Below are 17882 nucleotides of genomic sequence, written 5' to 3'. Positions count from 1 at the left end.
GACAAAATGTGAGTCCTGGTGGTGGGCCCTCTTGCTATAGCCAGCTGTGGATAAGTAACTTTGCTAGCTCTTGTGGACTAAGAATGCTGCCTGCCATCAGTAAACAAAGGATGTCACAGTCATCAGCGCTTGCAGCCGCCCCAACAGTGAGCCCCGACGGAACTCAGGATGGAAACGAGAAATGCCCACCATCTAGCAGTCATCAGACTGCAGCCATCTGACAACAGTGCACTGCACTAACAGTGCAGCTTGTGGAAACGCAGGATGAGAAGGCACAGGACGCTGGCCCCAGGTAGCTGAGGTGCACATCAAGGGTGCACATCCAGTGAGCCTAGCCCCTTGCCTCTTCCCATACACAGAAAAGAGCTAAATTCCTTAACTTGAGATATCTGGTTTTCTTTAATTAACAATCTTTTGACATTCCAGCTACCTGCCCTTTGTTGCAAAAAGTCCTGTATATCCTGGTTTCCCCCGAACAGTTTTCTCAGCCTTTGTCTGAGATGCTGTCTCTCCAGGGTTGAAGTCCTAAGAATGTCCACCAAATGAAACATAACTCTCAACTTTCAGGTTGTGCTTCTTTTTTTTTTTCCATCGACATTCTCATTCGGGTAGTCTTCCTTTATTTCCACATTTGTTATGAACAAACCCCAGATCCACAGTAGCGTTGGAGGCGGAAACGTGTGTGTGTGTGTGTGTGTGTGTGTGTGTGTGTGTGTGTGTGTGAGTGTGTGTGTGAGTGAGCCTGGGATAAGAAGGAAGAGCAGGGAACACGTCTGTTTCTTTACTCCTGTGTTTTGTTCGAGGAGTATTCTCCATGGATGTAGGGGTGGGTGTGGCAATGTCCAAATCCTGTTTGCTCCGCCTGCTGCTGAGCTGGACCACATTTCCCAGCCTGCCTTGCAGTTAGGTGTGGCCACAGGCCTGACGTCTGCCCGCGGAGGGAAGGAGTAGTGATGTACACTACCCCCAGGCCTAGCTCCTGGAAACCTTCCTTGCAATCCTCATCAATCTCTCTTGCCTCACCTGCTGGCCAGATGTAGAGGGTGTGGCGGAGGATCAAAGGCCACTGAGACGGTGGGGTCGCTAGGTGGGAGGAGGCGGGTGTGGCTCCGAACCCTGCCAAGCCACCTTGGATCACCGTGACGTGAGCAGGAAACACCCTTGGATTGTGTTAAGCTGTGCAGATCTTAAGGTGTTTGTCGAGACGTTAGCTCCATGCTTCGACCTGTTGGAAAGCCAGGTGTAGCGGCTTTGTTACCGAACTCAGATCTGACTGCTCACTGCTCAGAAGTCAGTATTCAAGAGGCAGATATTGGCAGAAAGGAAAGTTGCTTTAATCGGAGCCCCAGGAAACTCATACACCTGGCTCCAAGCATCTTCCCTGGATGCCTCGCACCTGGGTTTTGGGGTCAGTCCTGAGGTGGTAAATGAGAAACTTTGGTTGAGGCTGTGTATGTGTACACGAGTGAAAGGTATTAAACATTTAAGGGAAGCTTTGACTATACAATTTAAGAAACAAATAATAAACATCAGCTTTTATTTTTCTCAGGACTGTTCACAACAGCATTTATTATATGAAGGGATTTGATTCTTTTCTTCAGCTCTGCTACTATTTGTACACGTGACCCAATTCACATGGTAGTTTAAAAGCTACCTCCTTCTCTACGCGCCCTAATACTTTAGCCCATGGATGGAGTGTTAGAAACCACGAAGCCGACTGGGTCGCAAAATCTAGGGAAAGCCTTTTTCATTCCACTTTGTGGAACTCGCAAGTTTGAGGCACTTCAAGAGCTGAGAGCCTTCTGAACTATGAAGGGAAGCTAAATTATAACCAGTCAAGTTAGTGCTTTGCTGTATTCTGATAACAGTAATTTTGTAATGTATGCATAGCACAAAATACAAAGAACTTTGGAGATGGAATTAATTTTGAGTACATTCTCTGCTACATGAGAAACCTGATTTGGGGGCAAATTAAAAGTGCTTTTGTAAGGTTACTATAAAACTATAATGAGATAATATGTGAGTAGTTTTTCTTTAGTCTTTTTTAGGCGTGTATGTGGCCAAAACCACATATGTGACAACACCCCACCCCACCTTGCAGATTTGGGGCCTGAGACTAGAAGCGGGCTATGCATCACTTCCCAAGAGGAGTTTCACGGGAGGACACAAGACCCTTGGTTCTGATGTGGCTCAGGAGAACAGGGTACAGACCCAGGGGGAGTGCGTCTGGGTGGGTGTCGTGTAGCCGTGCACAGACCTTATTCATCCCAGGACGGCACAGGGGGCAGAGGCCCTTGGACTTTCTCGGCCACAGAGCGGCCTGAGTTTGCAGCAGAGTGCTCTGAGCCCTGGCAGGGCTGGGGAAGCGCTCACGAGGACCAGCCCTGTAGTCGGGAGCATGGAGCGTCCAGGGGACCAACCACGAAGGCCCAGGAAGGACGCATACATCTTGCAAGCTGCCAGCCTGGAGGAATGGTGATCAAGGACCAGGCACGTCACCTAGCCCGGGACTCAGACACAGCCCCTGGGATAGCTGGCAACGTGTGATTTGTTTTCCACCAGCTGGCCAAAGAGGTGAAAGGAGAAACTCTTTTGTTATAGAAAAAATGGCAAATGTTTTTTCTTGTTCTCCTGAGCCCGTGGAATGAGCTTCTGACGCATCCGTCTAGGCCTGGGTGGAAGATGATTTTTATCTAAGCCCAGGTGGGAGGCAAACGCCCCTCTCTTCCCTTTCCTGAGGGAAGGGTTCAATAACTAACTTGCTAAGTGAAAACCCACACAGCTGTGGCAATATTTTAAGTCAAACGTATAAAGATTTTGGAGTAAAACTAGTCCTTTCTGCAAGAATGAGATTCAACAATACCAGCCCATCACTAGGTATGGTCATCGCCATCCAGCCTATGTCCTGCCAGCCTGCAGAAGATCCTGCAGAAAGGATAACCAGGTCACGTGCTCTGTTTCATTTCTCCCAGGCAGTGCAGACACTCTGGAGCAGAAGCAAAATGACAGACGCTCCTGGAGTCACCAGCCCAGCAACCGTGCCTTTATAACCCTGGCCTTATGTTTCCAAATGATGGTAAATATCCAGCTTCTTTCAAAGGTTAAACCCAGATAAATCAGCCAGTAGTACAAGTAAACTGTGGGCACTTATCTGGACTGTCTGTCTGATTAAGGTTGGAAAATCCACCAAAATTTTTTTTGGCTGTGTCAGTGAAAGTTGTCCAGATAATTTCTGATCAAGGAAAGAACAAAGCATCCGTAGAATGCAAGCAGGAATGAAATGGGTTAAAGACACAGGGAGGATACATCGTGATACAATGAGCCCATTCTAGGGCCGAGCTCCCGGATCTACAGACCAAGAGAGAAGTGGGGAATGGTACCTAATCCCCATAAAGGGAGATGCCAAATACACCACCACCCTGAGCAGGTCGTATCAATTTCTGGTCCTTTCCTGGGTGTGTGTTCTCTGCAGGGTTAGCAAGACTGTTCCTCATACAGCGGCGTCCAGGCTTAGGTATGAGGTAGATAAAGTTCATACACACTACCGTCCTCCCCTCAGATGGGCAAGCATCTGTAGGCTGTGTTTGGTAATTCCATTCCAATCTCTCCCTCAAGGCATTGAGACTATGGGAGGTACTGGGATGATCATTTGAAAGGCACTTATGAGAGTTCCTCACCAACGGCCTTCTGGAGCATCTCTAGCGCTGGGTCTACCAGTTGTTCGAGATACTGCTTCACAACGGTCTCCAATGTCTTGTAGTTGACAAATCCGAGAAGTTCCTTGCCTCAATACTGCTTGTCCTATTTTGAGAATTCATGAATGATGTTCTTAGCTGCAACATAAAACAAATCATCAGGGTAAATTCCAATAATTTCATGAACATTTTAAAGATAGGCACTTTTTCTCAAGTCTTGATTACCCAATGAACCCTATGATAATGTTTCTAAACAGAGTTTTTTTTATAAGGAAAAAAATATTCATGGTCTGATAATGCCAGTTGGAGAAATACTGACTTTTAAGAACCAAAAATTTTATTCTATTCAAAGGTGTTTCAGTTGAGAGTCATCAACCCAAGAAAGAAGTTGAATGTTTATAATTGGTAGGAGAAACTGATTCATTAAATGAAAATAGAAACTCAAAAATTCTTATGGCACTTACAGCTCTCCCAAGAATACATCCAGACTACAGCTGGAGGACTCCTACCATGGAAGGAAGAGTGCTGTTTTTATCAAGTGCCAAAACAAAGATGCACGCACACACACACACACACACACACACACGCACGCACGCACCATGGGCACACACCCTATTGGCATTTGGGCTGCAGCAGAATGGAAGTTGGAATTCTGCCAGGGGAAGCAAGGAGTTTCTTGTCAAAGCATTGACCTCTCTGGTCTTGGATTAGGGGTGAAGAGGAGGGAAGAGACGGGGTAAGTGAAATTGCCTCGCCTCGGAACAAAGGAGCAGAAGAAAGCTGGAAGTAGGTGGTGGAATCGTCTTCTATTGAATTGGTGAGGTCAGCGCACCACACTGATGGGTGGGAAGCTGTTACAGATACTAAGGGGTCCCTCGTGTGGGCACAGTCAGCTCTTCGCACACTTTTCACGTGCCGGAAGTAGCTTCTGGTCTTGGTAAACACCATGCTGCTTTTGCGGGAGCCTTGTCCCCAGACTCACCTTTTTGGGGATTGGCTGCAAGTATGAGTATCCAGTTTTTAAACTCCTCTCTGATTTTGTTATATAAGCGGGACTCTTTCTCCTTTACAATTCCTTCTCCTTCTATTAACTTTTTTTTTTTTTTTTTTTAAATTTTATTTATTTATTTATTTTTACTTTTGGCTGCATTGGGTCTTTCTTGCTGCATGTGGGCTTTCTCTAGTTGCGGCGACTGGGGGCTACTCTTCGTTGGTGTACATGGGCCTCTCATTGCAGTGGCCTCTCCTGCTGCGGAGCACAGGCTCCAGGCACACGGGCCTCAGCAGTTGTGGCACGCAGGCTCAGTAGTCGTGGCCCGCAGGCCCAGTTGCTCCGCAGCATGTGGGATCCTCCCAGACCAGGGCCCGAACCCGTGTCCCCTGCACTGGCAGGCGGACCCCCAACCACTGCGCCACCAGGGAAGTCCCTTCTATTAACTTTTCAACGTCCCAATTAAACACCTTAATTTTCTGAAAAATGAGATAAAAGCATCATTCTGGGCTGTAATCATATCACAGAGCTGGGATCTGGGACAGCTGAGTGTGGTGTGGGACCTGGGGTTTCAAAGGGGTCCAGTGACCCACCAGCCACTTCATCCCCCGGGTGAGACCCAGGGAGGGCAGGGCAGGGCTCCCGCAAGCCACAGGCGGGGAAGCTCGCATATAGGGAGGGCCACCACAAGATGTGCAGGGCCACCAGGAAGGATGCGACCATCTAAGGAGAAGCCAGTTTCTGTGCCCGAGGGTCACACGGGGTTCCCGGTAATCTTCACCTCCATCAGAAAGAACATTTTATAGGCTTCGTTGCTGGGGAGGTTATCTCCACACTGGCGCAGCTCCTCTGTCGCCCTCTGGTGACTCTCCTTTATTTGATTCTCTAACAAAGGGAGCAATTTCTGAACAACAGAAGAGCAAACAACGAAAGCCCGCAGACTGATGAGCTTAGCTGACAAGTTTTGCAGGTGTATGGGCAGAGTCTCATTTGAGAGCATTTAAGGGGATCCGGAATTTCTATTATTGTGTGAAGCCTGTTGAGATGGACCCCTGTTAAGAGCTCGAGAAGGGCTTTGGATGCAATGCTATGCACTACAGCTTCAACCGTCTGGTGTCAAGAACTTTGCAGTTCTGTCAAGTGACCAGAGCGGGGAGGAATCAGATGGCGGCCAGTTTTTGTTTTTGTTTTTTTGCTGTGTTTGGCTCAGTGCTTTTCATTGAGAGGAGAAGTAACCTTGTGCTGACTTTAAAAAACGCACAACATGGACAATGTGAGTTAAGTTTTATTTGGGGCAAAATGAGGACTATAGCCCGGGAGACAGCATCTCAGAGAGCTCTGAGAAACTGCCCCAAAGAGTTAGGGGGGGTTGGTCGGTACATATGTGGTTTTGGTGAAGGGGGAGTCCATGCCATCAAGAACATATGTTTTGCAGAAGGTTCTGCTCGTCTCGTGAAGTTTACTGCTAGTCACGAGGTGCAGACGTCACCATGAAGGATTTTAGTGCTCTTCTAGATATGAGGAGATACAAGAATTGGGCTCATAAAATCTTCTGAGAATATCTAACCATCTGAAGACCTGTTCTGCCAGTTTTTCCCAGAGCACAGAGGGCCTCATTCCTGATCTCCACCCTGAACTCCTTTCAAGGGGTGTTGAAGGTCAGCAACTACAATAGCTCATGATTTAATCCTTATAGAGGCAGATGGCAAGTGCCAGTTTGTAGCTGATGCTTGAATATAATGGAAGACTTCTTTAGCAAAATGTTATGTTGGTGGTCATTTGAGCATTACAAACTGATGAATGGTGCTTTGGTAGAGGCTATGTCTGTGTGTCGCTGGAAGGCTGGGTACAGTCCTAAGCGGTCAACGTTGCTAACAACAATTTAACAAAGAGGAAGAGCAGGAAGGATGCAGAGGGGCACCAAGGAGGGTTATCTTTGGGCCAAGCATCATTCCAAGCCCTTCACATCGCAGTGAAGCCCTGCACTGCGGTACAAAGCATGTGTCTTCATTGCCTCTTTTTTCACAAGAGAGGCACCTTAGGCTCAGAGAGCCAAACTGCTTGATATCATTGCTGAGCTGGTAAGCAGTAGAGTTCCACTTTGCGTCCCGTTCACCACCTTTACAGCCCGAGCAGGTAGACACTACAGGTAAAGACACCTGTGTGAATGACGCTGGTACAGCCAGCCAGGCAGGATGAGCTCATCGAGATTTAGATGCAGTTTGTGGATTAGGGTACCAAGACATCGATAAGGTCTCAGCCTCTCTCTCTGTCTCTCTCTGTCTCTCTCTCTCCAGTTTGTATTTGTATCTCTAGGCAGAAATGTATTAACTTTTTCCCTGATATTTCAAATTATCATAATTGAGTCTTGATATAAATTTTTAAAATTAATTTAAAATAGTACACCACGTAAATTCAAAATTGTAAATGAAATATTTAAATGTTGAGAACTATGTTATGAAAAAATTATCAAGATGCAAAGTGTTTTTGCAAAAAGGATGTTTTTCTCAATTAGACACTTCACATCTTTTAGGATGGTATTATCAAAAAAACAAAAGACAAGCGTTGGCAAAGATGTGGAGAAATTGGAGCCCTTGTATACTGTTGATGGGAATTCAAAATGGTGCAGCCACTAAGGAAAGCAGTAAGAAAGTACCTTTAAAAATTAAAAATGGGACTACCATATGATCCAGCAATCTCACTTCTGGGCATTTATTCAAAAGAATTGAAATCAAGATCTCAAAGAGATATTAGCACTCCTGTGTTCATCGTGGCACCATTCACAATAGCCAAGATGTGGAAACACGTAAATGTTCATGGAAAGGTAAATGGATAAAAACTGTGGTAGATATATGCAATAGAATATAATTCAGCCTTTATTGCAATATGTGATAACATGAGTGAACCTTGAGAACGTTACGCTAAGTGAAATAAGCCTGTCACAGAAAGACAAACACTACATAATACCATTCACGTGAGCTATCTAAAACTCACGCAATCAGAGAGTGGGAATGGTGGTTGCCAGGCGCTGGGGGGAGGAAGAAATGAGGACTTGCTAACCAAAGGGCAAAAAGTTTCTGTTATGAAAGATAAGTAAGTTCCAGAGCTCTGCTGAAAAATATTGTGCCAATAGTTAACAATACTGCATTGTTCACTTAGACTTTTGTTAGGAGGGTGGACCTCATGATAAATGTTCTTTCCACAATAAAATTAAATTTAAAAATATGTTTACACGGTGCTTACTAAGCGCCTACATGATTCTAAGGGCTTTACAGATATTTAATCATTGAACAACCAACTTTAAAGAAAGGCAAATGCACCAGAAGGTTAAGCAGCTCGCCCAGGGTCACAAACCAGGTGGTCTGGTTGCTAAGTGTTTGCTGTTAACATAAATTCACGAAGGACCCAGTAGGATCATTTTTCCAGTGCTACTGTGAGTGCCTTTCCTGCAAGGGCTGAGTCCCAGCATGTGGGCACACAAGGATTAAATCTCAGATGTTCAACAACAAAGCACTTCAGCACACTTTTTTATCCAAGACTTAACTTCCCCAGACACCTTGAACAGTGGTTTTCAAAGCGTGGTCCCTGGGTCAGCAACGTCGACCTCAACTGGGAACTTGTTAGAAACATAAATTTGGGAACTACACCCCAGACCTCAGAAACTCTGGGACAGGGCACAGCCAGCTGGATTTTAACAAACTCTCTCGCAGATTCCGCTACTCCCTCAGGGTTGAGAACCATGGGTGTGATTATTACAGAATCTTCTCTCTGTTTGGTGAGCAGAGTTTTCTCTCCCTGTGACCCCTAACACTACTGAAAACGATCTGTTTCTTCCATTCAGGGCAGGAGCAGAGAGGAACAAGGAACCAGGGTGGTATGTATAGAGTGCTGGCCAGAACATGTGCGTGTGCCATATTATTTAATCCTAACCGCAATACTGTGAAGCATTAGCAGGATAAGAAAGCAAAAACTCAGCGAGGCTGAGTCATCTCCCAAGGGCACAGAGCAAGTAGCAAACCCGGTCTGCAAAAACTCACCATTTTCCCACCGTCTCTCCTTAAAGCAGGAGTGACCTCTATATCTTATTACCCTTCTCCCCCTGAACTTGCTGTTCAGGAAGAGCAAGTTCTTAAATAAAGTGAAAGGAAAAAAGTACCCGATTCAACGGGAAAAATCCCAGTGTTTTGCGAGATTTTGTGGGACTCAAATGAGAAAGAAAGTGAAGACATTTTGAGAAACCAGAGTGTGCTCTGCCTTATGAAATACCCTATTACAATTTTTCATCAGAGTCCAAGAAAACATGGTTTCTTTAAGTAAGCCAATAATCTTAACACCGAAATAAAGACGAGGGTAGGTTATGCTCATTGTATAATTTTTATATATAATTTGGTAGTCATCTATGCCAATTCCGGCAGGCGGGGCTGCTTTCCATGGAGTCCAAGGTTGTCCTAAAGAATCTTACCTGAAGTGCGGATGTGTTTGAAAGAACGTCATTTCCTCCTTGGTTGCTTCGGCCAAGCTCAGCTTGTTCGTGACCTCCTGCTGACCCCGGCACTTCACTATCATATAACCTCTCTTGAGATGGTATGTGAGGTCCTACATGACTTTCAGGACACCTTTCTCAGCGCCCTTGTCCGCTAGATCTGGTTTGGTCAGGATTCCTGTGAGGTGATTAGAGAAGGGCACTGGAGAGTTTGGTCCTCTAGTCAAATATACCGAATGCTGCTAGGCTACGGGATCTTTTGTCGGCCATGATCAGCAAAGCCTCTTGCAGCCTTGATGGCCCAGCGCCTGACAGCCCGTTCAGTCATTCATCCCATCGTCACTCCTCTTACTTGTACTTTTCTTCACTCACCCATTCACTCAGCTCATGAACTGCCTTGTGTAATTCATGTAACAAATGTCTCTTGGGTGGTTGCTGGGTGCCAGACACTTAGGCGGCATACTTCATCAGAACCGACCCACTCCATCACCGTGCTTCCAAAAACACGTCATCCCCTACTGTAAGGAGGGCCTGTGCCCTCTCTCTAATGTCTCCTGTCGCAGACTCACTCTGCCTCTTCTGGTGGGAACCTCCTTCGATGTCCTCCCTCCTTCCTCTCTCATGTTCCTGCCCTCACTCCTTCCTGCTCACATTGGACCAGAAGCTTTGATCTCCAAGTGACTGTGTTCTTGATGGATGCTTGCTTTGCTTCCACATTTGGGCTGTTGTGAATAAGGCTGCTGTGTACATGTGTATACTGCATTTCCTTTTTAAACCTAGCACACTGTTCTCTATTTCTGCACTTGACCCTAGAATGCATGGAAAGTTTGCATTGATGTTATAATGCTGTCCGGAATATACTGAGGTCAGATTGTGTATACTCTATGGTTATGGTACTTGGCTGAATTTATAACAATAATAGCTAATATTGAGCAAGAACTTTTGGTTATTAGAGTGTGTGGCTAATGAGAAGAACAGAAAACTATTACTGGTGTTATTCAATTGCTGTGGAGACGCTGCTATCCAAATAGATCAATCTGCTGAACAGATGATGTTGTCTTCTGTGGTCATCAATAAGACATCCCTAATGACTTCTAACTGCACAATGACTCGTGACCCGAAACCTGAGTCTTCTCTCTGGTTCCATGTGCTCTAGACACCTGTAAAAGTCAGCAGCTAACAGGGCACAAGTGTAGTCTGGCATATAATAACACATTACACGTGAGCTGTATTCCCCTAGCGTTATTTTTATCCTAACTGGAAAACTAGGCATTTGTTGAGGAAAAAGCGGAAAAGGCAATGATATACTGAGTATCCATTTAGTGGAGGAAAATGACTTGCAAATTTTCAGGAAGGCAAACTCAACGGGTAGGTGAAGTGATTGGGAGAGAAGTGATATTGAATAATAATATAAAATGTTTAAATAGCATATAAAACATATAAAACATGTTTTTATATATATAAAACATATAAAACATATAAAAAATGTTACATATAAAACATATAAAAAATGTTACCTATAAAACATATAAAAAATGTTTAAATAGCAGCCCAAGGATATGTAGCCAGTAAGTGGTAGAACAAGGATTCAAACCCAGGAAGTCTGTGCTCTTAAACCAAGTCCCCTATAATGCCTTCCACAGTGACTTTTTTAGAAAAAAGAAATTGAAGGGAACCCATCTACCCCAGGAAGCATTCTGCTTGAATATAAATTCTGCAGACACCTGTGCTCCAATGTAAGCCTGGAAGAATGTTCCCTGAGTCTGTTCACGCAGGCCCTGGGAAAGTCTTTTCCATGCACCAAGGACTCACAAGAACTTTACCTGTGGAACTGCAGAGCTGATGGGTCACTTTCTCCTTTCTGGACCACTGTGGGAGAACAAATAAGGCATTTCTCCTCCCCCATCCAGAATGGTTCAAGAATGCAAACAAGAGACGATAGGAAGGAGGGCAAAGAACCTCCAAATGTTGGCCACACATCTAACCCTGACTGTCAGTGAGGGTGACCCATCTGCTGTGCTCGGCTCCACCCCGAGCCCATGGAGCTTCCCTGGGAACAGCACTTGGATCTAAGGCAGGATGTGGGCGCCTGTAACAGAGCTACATTCCAGGACCTTCTAAACATATGAGGGGTCTCCCCCTGGCTTCCTGTCCTCTAGAAGCTTGGTCCTTTCTTCTTACCTATGGTCCTGTCTCCATCGGGGTCCATCTCCTGAGCCATGCTCAGTGCCTCTGTGGTGGCGATGTCCACGTTGCAGGGGACCACCACTAAGTTGATTGCTGCCTCTGGATGTACTTTTTGACAAGTGCCTTGATCTGATGCCAAGGAATCACAAAGGAAGAACACGTCTCTGGTCACCCAAGAGCACGGCTAGACATCCCAGAGCGTGACCCAGTTTTTACACTTCTGGGCTTTGGCTTAGCCTGTCCCCTTCCTCTGGAATGTCCACCCACTTGCCCTTATTGAACTCTCTGTTGATGTCCTACTTATCCGCCAAAGCTCATCACTGATATTTCTTCTTTCTCAAAGACTCCCTGATTCCTATGGCTAGATGAGACCCCTCCTTCATCGACAGATCTTCCCTGTGACAGTCCTGAGACTATGGCAGGAAGAAGCAGCATACTCTGACCCCAGGCAAGCATCTTTCTCATACCCTAGGAAGTCCCACCATTTGCTGAATGAAGTGGGGTAAGAAGTGTGGAATTAGTCCCTTAACGCAGTAAGGGAAATGACCTAACTACACTGCTCCCAGAGAGACAGAGAATGGTGATATGGATATAGGAAGAAAGAGTAATTTAACTGCCCAAGACAGTGGAGCTAGCAGAGACCCCATCCAGAAAGGACCGACACAATCCTAGTTGGGCTATGGTTGAGTTCCCAACACTGGAAGTGCCTCCCGTCAAAGGGAGGAGGGCAGTTAAATGACCCCAGTCCTAGGGCAGGAGGGTATCGCCTTCTCCCCAACCTCCACCTTGTCCCTTTACACCCTGGACCCCAATCCCGCTCCTGAGACCATCCTCGTCTCCTTGGCCTCTGTGTGAGCTGGCCTGGCAAAGGCTTGACAAGGCTGCTCTTGGGGTGAACCCAGCCCAAAGATCATGTGTGACTCTGGCATCCCAGTGACGACTGTGTCCTCAGGCAACCTTAGGGGGGAAGGTCTTTGGCAAAGAAGCCCAGGGCTCAGTGGCTGTCGGTTTGTGCTGGGTCACTGCTGGTCAGCAGTTCTCATTCCTGTGCGTTGTGCTGGCCTTTCTGCCCTGATCAGAGATAACAGTCTGAGTTCCGATTGACTTACGTAGCGTTAGTTTAAAAAACTGTTGCTAAAATTGGCAGATCCCATGTAAAAATCCAATTTCTGGCTTCTTTTAAATATCGGGATAGTGGTAACCCTGGGCCAACATTCTCACAGGACAACATTGGGCAGGGCGTCAATACCTATACACCTCCAGTGCCACTGAGTCAACTTCTCCTGTTTCCATGACCTACCAGGCCCTTGTCAGAATCTGAGTATGAGGCCCCAGCCCTAGATGGTCCTACCCCAGCCTCCTCCCCAGCTACTCAGAGTGAGGGCTGGGAAGGTGCACCAGAGCCCTTGGGGCTGCCGGCAGAGACCTCAGAAGTCTCCGAACTTAGTGTGGGACCCGTTCCCAAGTTCCAGAAGGGCCCATCTGCAGTCCGGCATCACGGGGCTGGTTTCCCACGGCCACCCTGGTGATGCCGGGAAGATCAAGGAGGGTCAGATCTGGAACCTCAGGGGAGGTGATCTCCAGACTAATGAGCTCGTGGCTAATGCCAACTCCATTCCCAGCTACGGCCTCCTGGGCTCCAGAGACCGAGAGGAGAAAAACCGAGAGTCCAAATGAACAACCCAACTTAGCAGAAGCAGTGAAACCTGTGGGCAGCTACATATTTCACCTATATTTGGGGACAGCCCTGATGTGAGAAATAGGCAGGGAACTTAGGGCACAGCCCTGATGAATTGCCTAATTCTCTAGAGATAGAAGTTGGGGTCGGGGCATGACAGCCAGGCTGTTCCTCTGTAAACTTTTCCTGCCTTAATTATCATTCAGGGTCACGACCTAAGATATGAGTTTGTAACTTTGTACTGAAGTGTACCATAGGTACCGGAAAGTACCCATTGTCTTAAGCACGTGGCTTGGTGAGTTTCACGTTTCACAGGCTGGACCCCTTACTGGTGCTTATAGCTGAGGGCTCTTCCTTTTCATTACCATGTGTTATTCCACCCTGTGCCTCGATGCAGTCTACTGTTGATGGACATTGGGTGGTTTCCAATGGGGGGAGGGGCGATCACAAGGGCGCTGCTATGAACATTCTGGAACCTGACTTTTGGTGCACCTTTTGGCTGGAGTTTGGGGGCATCATGGGGTGGGCACCCCTCCAGCCTTAGTCGATATTGTGCCAGTTTTCCAAAGTGGTTACAGCAACTTGCCCTCCCATCAGCAGTGGACCAGCGTTCCAAGACGCTATTCTAAAGAGGCTCATTATAGCTCCTCACACAGAACGTTCACCCAAGCTGGCACCCATGGTGCCCTCCTAGTCTTGCCCACAGAGCTCACGGCTAGAGAGAGTCTGGGCAGATCTGGACAGGGCTGCAGGATGTGCCGGGCACGAGGCAGCCCAGGACAGGCATGGCCAGCACAGAGAGTGCAGACCTTTTATTATCTGAAGCTAGGAAACTTGCCAATCGAGGGTCTCAAGAAGCTTCTGTTCCAAGGGATGGATGCTAGAATTGGGGCAGTACTTCTCTATCTGGGGGGGGGGATCCCTCTGGTGAGCCAGCTGAGACAACAGGATTCTCGGGGTGCTGAGCCCACGGAGTCATGTAAGAACCCCAGCCTCAGACGCTAAGTTCATTGCTCGGTAAGGAAGAAGCCCATCTCCCTGGAACGGAAGCTGTGGCTGCAGAGTTTCCTGTTATGATCAGGGTTGATTTTCGCCTGCCTGGCTGAGCCCAGCTTGAGAGCAGGAAGGGGGAGAAGCCCGGGGGAGGGGTGGGCATGCTCAGGGACCTAGGGGGCAGGGTTGCGAGGGGGTGACCTCCAGGGTCCCCTCTGAGCAGGTACAGAAGCGGATTCCAGGAGCAATTGAGCCTTTTGATCATTCTGTGCTTACCTAAGGCTAATCTCAACTGTTGGCTATGCTTCCAGAAATGATGGGTGGGTGGGGTCAGCGTTGGGGGAAGCTGCATTGGATGGGGACAGGGACGTGGCCACAGGCAACCAGCCACGTTAGGTTGGAGCAGCTCCTTGGGACACACATACCCAGCAGTGACCAGGGTAGCTGGGGCCGGGGGTCCTGTAGGGGACACTTCCCAGAGGAGGGGCAGGTAAACTGAGACCCAAAGGAAGAGTAGGAATTAGGCAGGCAAGGAGGAGGGACAGCATGTGAGGGACGGCATTTGAGGCAGGGGCACTGGCACATGGAAAAGCCTGGAAAGAAGAGACGGGTGCTTGCTGTGGAGCTGGAGAGGCCCCGATGACCGAGGATGACTGGGGTTAGAAGGTGCCGACCTGTAGCCGCCCGCGGGGCCCTATCTTTACGTATTTCCCTCTCCGCCTGAGGGGTCTCGCACCTGGAGCTCCGTCTTCTGGCGGCTGATTCTCCCTGTCCACTTGCACTCCTGCTTTGTCAGTTTCAGCACCAGCGGACACCTGGTTACGATTCCTGAGACTTTCCCAAACATCCTGTTTCCCTTAAAAAGAAGAGTTCACGCGTGCCCTTTGCTCTTATTCTCCCCGGTGTCCCCAGAGGCCTCGTCTGAAATCTCCAAGCCCCATCACTTTCCCCCGGGCCCTAGAAAGGCCTGGGGCATGGTCCGGGTGGAAGCCCAGGGCCCGGACAGGCAGGCTGTGAAGCGGTGAGATCCGCCTGACCCTGTCCGGCCCCTCCAAGCCTCTCCCGTTCTGGTATGGAGGCAGCACACAGCACTGTCCTACAAGGCAGGTATGCCCAGGGCTACCTGCCTGCCTCACAAAACTGCCATGGCCACACTGGCCTCCAGACTCTCTGCTCTGTTGTTTCTCTCCCCAAAATGCTGAACCCAGGGCGGAGGGGAGGAGCCCTGTCCCCACTCTGACTCCATCACATGTCAGGCACTGGGGCTGGTGGGAAACTCACAGGAGACTCTGGAGTAAAGGACCAGCTGCCTGTAGTCAGAAGGAGGCACAGGCCAGGGCGCTCTTACTGAGGGCTGTGCAGGGTCCTGGCAGCCCTCGGCATCCCCACTCCCTCCTCTGTGCCCAGGGGGCAGCACTGGCCCCCTGGGTTCTGGTTGGGTTTGGCTGATGGACAGTGCTGGCAGGAGATGGGAATGAGGGAGGGAACCAGGACAGGGGAACCTCTACCCACTACAGGATGCCATCTCCTTCCTTGGTTTTTTCCTTTATAATTATTTTATTAAATCAGAAATGTACAACCGCTTTTTAACTCTACACACACTTTAAAAATGTTTAAAGGAAACAGGGACTTCCCTGGCGGTCCAGTGGTTAAGACTCTGCACTCCCAACGCAGGGAGCGTGGGTTCGATCCCCGGTTGGGGAACTAGATCCTGCATGCTGCACAGCATGGCCAAACAAAAAAATGTTTTTAAAGGAAACATTGTGTCTTATCACACCATGATCCTGGCTAATAGCTTCTCAAAGCCTTGAGAAAATTCTTCAAAAAGACTTCACATGTTACCTGAAACTCACAAATTAACAAGATCAAAGAAGAAATGCTTCTACACTGTTAGAAAGATGACTAGAAAGAAACCGACTGATACAGGCCCAGCGATGACTACTGACAGGTGAAAGAGGACTCAGAAACTAGGGGCAGCAGGAACACCCAGGGCCCTGCCCCCCGGCCGCCTGCCCACACCACACACTCCAGACGCAGCCGTCCAGGGCTTGTGGGAGCTGCCCTCCCGGGGGCCTTCCTGGCGACCTCTCCTGAGCCCACTGGTCCCCGGGATGCCTTGTGGCTTGCAGGAGGCTGGCCCGTCAGAGCTTATCGCTGCCTCTGGGAAGGGCGACCCCCGATAGCGCCTCCAGCACGGACCTCTTGCCCGAGCTCTGGTCTCCAGTGACAGCGATGGCGGGCAGGACCAGGCCCTGCTCCACACCCAGGGCCCGCAGGGAGTCGATGAGGTCACTGCAGGGCCGCACCTTCTCCTCGTACTGGTTGTACAGGTTGTTCTCAAGCCCCTGGAAGAGACACCACAGACTTCCCAGTCTTGGCCTCTGGTGGGGCTCCCACCACCTTCGGGAATTTGTGGCCGAATTAGAAACAGGAGGGATGAGAGTTGGATCGGGATGTGCCTGCAGGGAGGCCCCTGTGCTCTCGTCCTGTGGAGGATTTGCTTCTGCTGCTGGGGGGGAATATTTGGCTGGGGCTGGAGATGGAGATGGAGACAGGCAGAGACAGGCCATCTGGCGCCAAGCGGCAGGCGTTCCCCGCTGGAGGGGGGAGAGGAATGGGCCCGTGGCTGCCGAGCCGGGGTGGGGTGGGGAAGGCAGGCTGGCAGTGATGACAGCGTCAGTCATAGCTGGAGGCAAAGCTCCCAGGAAGGAGACCCCGGCACAGGGAACGGAGCCCGCAGATTCATGTCCAGGAAGGCCATTGCTGCCCCTAGAGACTGTGTCTGTCCCTGGTGCTTGTTGGAAGTGCCCAGGAGAGAGGGCGACACCAGTTGTGCGCCTGGGGCTGGACCAGACTTGCAGGTTTTATTTCCCGCCTTTCCCTGCCCCCACAACCCCCACGGGCTGCTGGGAGGCGCCCTTCCTGGCCATACCTGCGCCCGACATACCTTTGACGTCTGCCGGTCCCTGTTTCCTCCTGGCTGCTGGTGGTTCAAATTCAGCAGACTGAAGCCCTTGGCGAGGAAAACCGGGTCCTTTCCTCCCCCCTGCCAGTTTGGGGGGTACATCATCTGTCCAGGTGCCGCGCCCGGTGGCAGTAGTGGCTGCCGCTGGAAGGAATGCATTTCTTCTTTGGGACAGTGTTGGGAGGAAACGGAGCTGCACGTAGGGCTTAGGCACCAGCTGTCTCCTGGGAAGCTGGTGGGTGCGGTCACCACTGCTCAGAACCTCCGATCTTCCTGGCACGCTCTACAAAGACACAAGTTGGGAACGTGGCCCAAAGGTCCCCCAGCAGACCTCCCCAGGGCTGCATTTTTTCCAGCTCTGCCTTGCCCAGCCCCATACAACCCACCCTCTGCACACAGGGGAGGCCAGGAGCCCAGCAGAGGCCCCGTCTGCAAGAGGGGCAGATGGCAACACACAGGCGCAGAGCACAAGAGGGGTCTCCATGGGCCCCCAGGGCCTGGGGACGAGCGAACTCCACGCTTCCAAAGGAGAGTTTGAATGTCCCACTGTTACTTCTGATGGGCTCCGTGTCACCTGAGGTTCAGGACTGGACAGGAGACCGTAAGGTGCAGAGAGATGACAGGCAGCCCCTCCTGGGTCCGTTTGAAGCCAATCTCTGCCCTGCCATCACTGTTTCTCGCACAGACTAGGTCAGGCTGCTGGGGAGCCCAGGAGAAATGGTTGACTGGGTCTCTTGCTTCTCCATGGGGACTATAATCAGATAGTCAGCACCCTAGAAAGAGCTGGCGGTATTGAGTGCCGGCCTCACCTAGCGCTGCTCTAAGATGCTCATTTCATTTTCACAACAACCCTACGTGTTAGCTGCCAATCTTCATTTTTCCAGGTCAAG

General features: G+C 49.3%; 1 protein-coding gene across 1 annotated transcript; it reads right to left on the bottom strand.

Annotated features, from left to right (window-relative positions):
- Positions 1-3440: 3440 nt before the first annotated feature.
- LOC116753036 (interferon-induced GTP-binding protein Mx2-like) lies at positions 3441-17145 on the bottom strand. Its single transcript, XM_032630460.1, is given in 8 exon segments — positions 3441-3833; positions 9149-9347; positions 11351-11446; positions 11449-11485; positions 12812-13004; positions 14735-14861; positions 16186-16372; positions 16975-17145. Coding segments are annotated over 8 exon segments (966 nt in total). The 5' UTR covers positions 17098-17145; the 3' UTR covers positions 3441-3829.
- Between the last annotated feature and the right edge of the window lie 737 nt (positions 17146-17882).

The sequence above is a fragment of the Phocoena sinus genome, chromosome 4 (genome assembly GCF_008692025.1).
Source record: "Phocoena sinus isolate mPhoSin1 chromosome 4, mPhoSin1.pri, whole genome shotgun sequence".
NCBI classification, from domain to species: Eukaryota; Metazoa; Chordata; class Mammalia; order Artiodactyla; family Phocoenidae; genus Phocoena; species Phocoena sinus.
This window is presented reverse-complemented; position numbering and strand designations above follow the sequence as displayed.